Below are 7,756 nucleotides of genomic sequence, written 5' to 3'. Positions count from 1 at the left end.
TTGGTGTCAAGCTCGTAATACTCCCCCTTGTGCTGCGGAAGGACGGTTGGAGTCAATTGCAGTTTCTCGTCCGTTTGAGTTGGTGGCGTTTGATCTTATGGGACCTTTTCCTCGATCGACTGCTGGCAATGAGTATGTTATTATTGCTTCTGACTACTTGACTCGTTGGGTGGAAGTTGGTGCTCTTGCTAGTGCCTCTGCAACTGCTGTTGGATACTTCCTCCTCAATCAAGTGGTGTTCCAGCATTCTTGTCCAGAACGGATTCTTTCGGATAATGGTCCTGCATTTATGGCTGAGGTATTTCATGTTTTGACATCTCGGTTGGGGATATGCCACACTTTTACGAGTGCTTATCATCCACAATCAGACGGTCTGGTGGAATGGCTCGTTCGGACATTCAAAGGGATGATTGCGAAGTATGTGAACTTTCAACATTCGGATTGGGATGGTTATTTGCCATCTCTTCGGTATGCTTATGTCACAGGGGTGCAGAGTTCTGTTGGTGCTTCACCATATAAACTTCTATATGGTCATGATCCAATATTACCAACAGAGCTGGGTTTACCTTCGCGATTGCCACGAGCTCCTGATGCTAGGTCATGGGATCAATATTTGACAAGCATTCTTCCACTTGTCCGAGCAGAGTCTGCTAAACACTTAGGCCGCGTACAAGTGGGACAACAATGGCGCTACAATTCCCATCATCGTCCACCAGCGGAGTACAAAGTGGATGATTTGGTGTTAGTCCGTTTTCCCCATCTTACGGTACGTGGTTTATCTAAGGGGCTCCTTGTGCAGTGGAAAGGACCGTATCGGGTGTTGTGGCAAGTTGGACCACAAGTTTATGAGGTTCGGCATGACGTTCAGCAGGCCGATCCTTCGGAGATTGTGCATGTGCAGCGGTTAAAACGCTTCATACAAAGGGATCAGGAGCAGTTAATACCATCTACAGATCCACCGATGCCTCCTCCTGACGTTCCTCCAGATCCCGGCCCATCTACAAGAGAACCCTGACGGCCTTCCATTATTCCGAGAGGAGGGGATGATGTGAGGGCCAAGTGTACGGCTACGATGCCGTATGCTAATATTAGCATAGTGGATTTTGGTAGCCGTTGGATTGGTTTCAATCCAGACCACTCGCTCCTGTATATAAGCTAGGGTTTTTGGGCTAATTGATATGCACATTTCTGTATTCCCTTTCCATATTCCATGCACTCACAACTTTATATAATTAATAAAAATATTTTATCATTTCACTTTTGATTTCATATACTTATAAGTGTTCTTTTTGCAATATTGCCCATAGTATTCATGTGTCTCCATTTCTGTTTTTACCATCTCAAAAAATATTTCATGGTAGTCTTTCGGGTGCATGATATTGCAATGTGTTACGAGAGCATATATACCATTATATTGATCATTGCCATTGTGTCCATTAAAACCTAAAAAACATATAAAGCATTTCTTGAAAGTCACAGAATTGCAATTTTCTAAAATAAATAGAAAAGCATTCTTTTTCACCCAATTTGTAGCACTCTTTGTCATTGCATTTATCTTTAGCTCATGATCACTATATTCACTATCCTCTCTTTCTTTCTTTTGTATGGTTTGGTTATGTTGTGCAATGGGATAACTATTGTATCTTCTAGCCCTTGAACCTTGGGAAGAAATATTTTAAGACTTAAAATTACCATCACTAAAACCCACAGATATTTATGTGTATTCCTCTTTCTTCGAATGAGAGTACAAGTGAAGATCCATAAATTTTAGATAGTATGCTATAATAAATCCCTCAAAAATATTATTCTAAAAAAGAACCAAGTCTCTCTTATATATGCAAAAAACTTATATTAACAAATTTTTTTTCTTTCAAACGGTTATATGGCCTTCTATAGAATCTTAATTCAAATAATTTTTAAATTCTAACAAACCTGACATTTACTAGCCAGAAAGCATAGAGTTCAAATTTAAAGAAATGACAAGAATACTCTTTTTGTAAACATTTTATTTTATGTTCTAAAAAATGTCCCTATCATTGTATATAGTAAATATTTAAATTATTACAACAAGAAATGTCCTTTAGAACATTTTTATCTATATAATATATACAGAGTTATGAAATTATTAGGTTCGCCATAACCTTAAAATTTTAAAGTTTATAATGTTTGTACTAAATTATAATTGAAAATTGAGCTCAACTCATGAGTTCAACTCTTCAGCTCATGAGCTCAAATATGGTCTACATTCACTTTGATATAGTTCTTCCACCACGAAGAAACATGGCTTATAAGCTTCGTCACAAAAAAACAATCTTCACCTTATCCTCACAAGGATTGTGAGACAAACAACTTTCCCACAATTCCTACCAAGAATCAACTTCTTGGCTATCACAAACATCTGGTAATGATTTCCATTCCACGATACCGTAATGCTTGGCATGCTTGACGTATAAATGGTAATTATGGACATGAGATTAATTTAACCCTTGAGGGTTCATGCGAAGCAAGAAATCCTTAATAAGATTGACAAAATCTTTAACCTCCTTTATGTTACTCTTAATTTCAAAAATTTATCATCCTTGCCATACAATGACATCATCAAGAGTCTCTTCTTCATTGTTATAGCCATCATCACTAATGCCTCACCAAGATCAATATTTTGCTCACCCACCATCCCCAAAAGAACATGTTACCCCGATACCAATGAAATGAACAAGAGAGCTAATCCTACCCTTAAGGTGTTCTGGCCTTAAATCCCACATGCTATAGAATATTCTCAGAATATTCTTGTGGTTCATGGTTCCCCATATTGATCATTCCAGTCGCAAAGTCCTGGAAAAATTGCACTTGATCCATGGCATAAGTGTGCACCAACTGCACAACTGTCCAATCACCACCACTCCACAGTGTCTGGTCAGAGTGGAACAATCCATTGAAATTTATCAAGTTCTTGTAGTACTTGTTGTCAAACACCACTGGAGTTTGCAAATCTAGAGGAGAAAGGTTTGAGTCACCACCACTGCTGGGACACTGGCTCCTAAGTGATTGGTTGTAGTAAGGGTCATATAATCTGGTGAAGAGATCAGCGATGGACCATAATCCAAGCTCTTCTATTGTGCCTAGAGCTGAGCATACCGCCCAGCTCTTGCAAAGCTAACAGAAATGTATACCTCATTGCAGTTTAGTGCTGTTGTGAGATGGTGAGCAATGATTATGGCGGCCGCAAGAGATGATAGAATTTCTGCCTCGGTGGTGGAATCTAGAGAACTCGTTGCTTCATCACACAATCTGATGAGAAAACACGTTGTGAAACGTTTAAGGGAACACAACTGACTTACAAGATTCACACGGATTTGAGGAATGCTCTTGCCAGCGCTATCTCTCCTCCAACCATGGTTTCGTATTGCTTTGGAAACTTGAGAATTGACTCATGAATGGCAGCTTGTTTCGTGTTGAAAACAATCTGAGGTAACCATAAGTGGTTAGCAGTGACTCCAATACCTAATTAAAGACTGAGTCTAACATTCTGATCGCCTCGGCGACGCAGCGCCATAGCTTGATCCTCGTGCTTATGCAGCAATTACGTCGCTCCTATCTTTATATCTATTCAAATTTAAAGTAGACTGGACCAGCAGACGAGCTGAACTGAGTGCAAGTAAACAATTGTGATAACCTAAAAAGCTTGACAATCCAGATCTTGTAATAGATGGAATTTGACTAGATACTTGAACAAAGAATGGGAGAAATCTTTACCCATGGGAACAATTACGCTATTGAGGCCCTAGTCTGGTTTAAGATATATTCCAAGTACTTGAAAACAACTTACATATAGAAAACAAGAAGACAAGCTAGAAAGGCTCTTAAAACAAAAAGTTAAGTACTGACAAAGAATATAATTCCCCACATATGATTCAATCGATCTCCTTCCTAGGACAAAGACAATGAAACCAGGAACCTTTTTATACAAAAAAGAAGTCCAACAAACCTGAGATGGATCAATTGAAAAGGCAACACCGAGTAGCCTCTATTTGCATTCCAAGGAGCCAACAATCACCAATCCAGTCAGCAAAATATCAAAAACCTTGCTCTCTAAAGAAAATACTTATGATTCTAGTGTTAGACATCTTGCTGGATCTGGTGCTATCATGCCCATTGAATGTACGAGATGAATATTCTCATCCCCGATGACTAGGTAGCAAATAAGTAAATAGTTCATATTGTAAATCTATAATAAAACAATTTAAATGTTATCTTTACTATTGTGAGTGTATGGAATATTAAAATATGATTAGCTCCAAAAACTTTGCTTATATACAGAAGTGAATTTTTGGGATTGAAACTAATCAAATCACTACCAAAATCCCACTATATTAATATTAATATACAACATCATAATTATACATTTGGACCTCACATCATCCTCTCCTCTCGAAAGGATGAAAGGCAATTAGGGTTCTTTAGTTGATTAGCCAGGATTTGAAGGAACATTAAAAAGAGGCATTGGTAAATTTGTAGGTGGTGTTAATTATTCTTGATCTCTTTATACAAAATACTTTAATTGCTATATATATACAATTTTTGGAGGATTGGCCAATTGAATGTTATACCAAATCTTATAAACTTGTGGTCCAACTTATTGCAACAACTGATACACATTAAGCAAAGAGCCCCTTAAACAAAAATTGGGAAAACAAACTAACACTAGATCATCTAGTTTATACTTTATAAGTGGATGATAATAGGAGTTGTAGTGTTGTTGTTATCAAATTTATATATAACTCAAATGTTCAATAGACTCCACGTGAACTAGTTGAAAAATACTCATAAAATACTAATTCTTACACCTATCATTTGTAGCTCATGGCAATTGCAAAGGTAAATTCAACTTTTTTGGTAGTATCAGATTATAACCATATAAGAATTTATATAATGAAGCACTGATGGAACTCTATACCCCTTGTGACATATGCATACCAAAAAAAGGGTAAATAACCATCTTAATTCAAATGCAAGAACTTCATATACTTTACAGTTATTCTTTTGAAGTTCTAAACAATTTGTTTTAGCAAACCATTCATTTGTGGATAATAAACATTTGTGAAAGTGTGGTGTATCCCCAATTGAGATGTTAAAATATAAAATGCCTTAACCATTAATGCAAGACCATTATCCAAGAGAATCCACTTTGGATAAGAATATTGAAACACCACTTAATTGAGGAAAAAATATTCAATAGTAATTGCAAATGCACTAGTAAAAGCACCAACTTCCACTTAGCGAATTAAATAGTTAAAAGTAATAATGACAAATTCATTATAAATAATTGACTACGTTAAAGGCTCCATCACATCAAATGCCACCAACTCAAATAGATGGGAAATTGCAATTGACTCCAATTATCCTTCTATAGCACGAGGGGAAGTATTACGAGTTTAGCATTAAAAACAGTTATACACATGTTAGATAACATCATGTCATATCTTTGACTAATAGAAAGACTTGCATAGCTTCTCAAACATATGATAATATCCTATATGCCCACCTAAAATAGAAGAATCATGATAAACATAAAAAAAGTGTGGCATAAAGATTAAAGGCACCACCAGCCATAAATAATTATTAGGACCTCTCCCCATAAAATAAAGAAGGTTGTCTTCAAATGCTAAAATGGTAAGTTATCAGCAAGTAATATAGAATTTTCAAACCCATTGCAAAGCTTTCAGATCCATAGTTTAACCTTTTAAACCTTAGGAACTTCGTTAAAAGAATGTAAATCTTGTTCCACACATTGTGGATATTGAACATTAAATACAACAACATCTAATGGCACAGAATTTTCATTTAGAAAATTTATACATGAATATGAGAAGAGAGCAAAGAAGGGAGAAGAACCCAAGAAAATGCACTATAGAATTCACAACTTTGAAATTATATATTTAAAGCTTAAGAGCCCCATTAATTAGTACAACCAACAAAGTTCTTTTATTTCAATAATGATGTAATTGTAGCATGATCATTTTCTAGTAATGTCTGAGAACCATATAAATATGCATGAAGCTTCTCAAAACCTTAAATTACTACTAAATACTCTTCTGTCGTAGAGTAGTTCACCTTTGGTGATTGTAACATATGGCTGATGTACATAATGGGATGATACTGACTAGGCACATCCATACTCTCTTACATCAAGACATTCATGAGACCGATATCAAAAGCATCTACATATAAAATGAATGGTCAAGTGTAGTTAAAATACATTAAAATTGGAGGAGTTGTTAACATTTCTTTGAGATTTATGAATGCTCATTCATAGTCTTCCGACTAAATGAAAGATAATATTGACAACTTCAACAACACTCACAATAGTACAATATGATTAGAAAGATGATCAATAAAATAACTTAAATGCTTCATTTTGCCCATGAAGTATTACACATTATTCATACTCTTAGAATATGAAACTTTAGAACAACCATAAGTTTGTTATGATTAATTTATAAACCCTCACAACAAATATAATACCCAAGATAAATAATATTCTTGGATCTAAATACACACTTTGACCACTTTAGTTAAACTAACTTTCTGCAATTAATCTAACACTTTGCAAATATCATGGATGTGTTCCTCTAATGTTCCCTTTGAGTGGATCAAGACATCATCAATAAAGTTAATTATCACCTGTAACATATTGCAAAGAACCTTATCCATCATTTACTAGAAAGTTGCTAAAGTATTATTCAAACTGAATAACATCATTAAGAACTTATACAAACCATATAGTATATTAAAAATAGTTTTGGGAACATTGTTCTCAGCATTCTCATTTGACACAAAGATTATTAGAGGGGGAATAAAGGAGTAAAACAAAAACACAATAGAAAGTAATGAGAAAATAAAAATAATGGAATCAAAAGTAAAAATAGGGGAGAAACCTCAAAATCACAATTTGCATGATAGCATTGTAACTAATCCATATCAAAGATAAGGTTAAAAATTTGACTCAACACCATTTGCAATGATTGAAGTTTAAACTTGAAATCACCTACATTATCCTTCACCTCCACTAATGTGAATGAATGGAATATAGAAATATGCATATTTGATTAACCCCAAAACTTTAGTTTATATAGAGGAGTAAAAGGTCTAGATTTAAATCAATTTGATAGCTACCAAAACTAAAATATTATTAATTTTTTAGGCTTACTAGCTTTAATATAAAAATTAACTTATGCACACACACACACACACACACACAGATATATATATATATAATTTTGATTAAATAATTAATAATTATTTAATTAGTATATAAATTTAAGCAATAATTTATCTTTGATTATTACTTTGAATTAATTAATTACATTTTTATGTTTAAGTGTATAGCTATGATGCTGTATATTAATATTAGCATAGTGGGCTATAATGTTGTATATTTAGGAAGTTTAATAGAGACTTAAAAATATATTTATTATATATTTAATAATAAATTATATTTTATTATAATAAATGGTAAATAAGCTTTGTGAGTGCTTGGAATATAGGAAGGGAATACGGAAAATGTGCATATCAATTAGCCCAAAAACCCTAGTTTATATACAAGATCGAGTGGTCCGGATTGAAACCAATCCAACGGCTACCATAATCCCACTATGCTAATATTAGTATACAGCATTGTAACCATACACTTGGACCTCACAGCTTGTAAATTATTTTATATATATATATATATATATATATATATCTGTGTGTGTGT

General features: G+C 34.3%; 1 protein-coding gene across 1 annotated transcript in view; it reads right to left on the bottom strand.

Annotated features, from left to right (window-relative positions):
• Nucleotides 1–2,763: 2,763 nt before the first annotated feature.
• The window catches only part of LOC112347744 (peroxidase-like), an 11,297-nt gene continuing 6,304 nt past the window's right edge, over nt 2,764–7,756 (bottom strand). The window contains exons 2-3 of the mRNA XM_024679092.1: nt 3,350–3,463; nt 2,764–3,153 (exon numbers count right to left, since the gene is read on the bottom strand). Coding sequence (XP_024534860.1) covers nt 2,764–3,153; nt 3,350–3,463 — 504 coding nt within the window. The remainder of the gene's footprint in view (nt 3,154–3,349; nt 3,464–7,756) is intronic.

This window comes from Selaginella moellendorffii, unplaced genomic scaffold (assembly GCF_000143415.4).
Source record: "Selaginella moellendorffii unplaced genomic scaffold, v1.0 SELMOscaffold_24, whole genome shotgun sequence".
Taxonomy (NCBI): Eukaryota; Viridiplantae; Streptophyta; class Lycopodiopsida; order Selaginellales; family Selaginellaceae; genus Selaginella; species Selaginella moellendorffii.
Note: the sequence above shows the minus strand (reverse complement) of the source record. Positions and strands in the feature narration are given on the sequence as shown.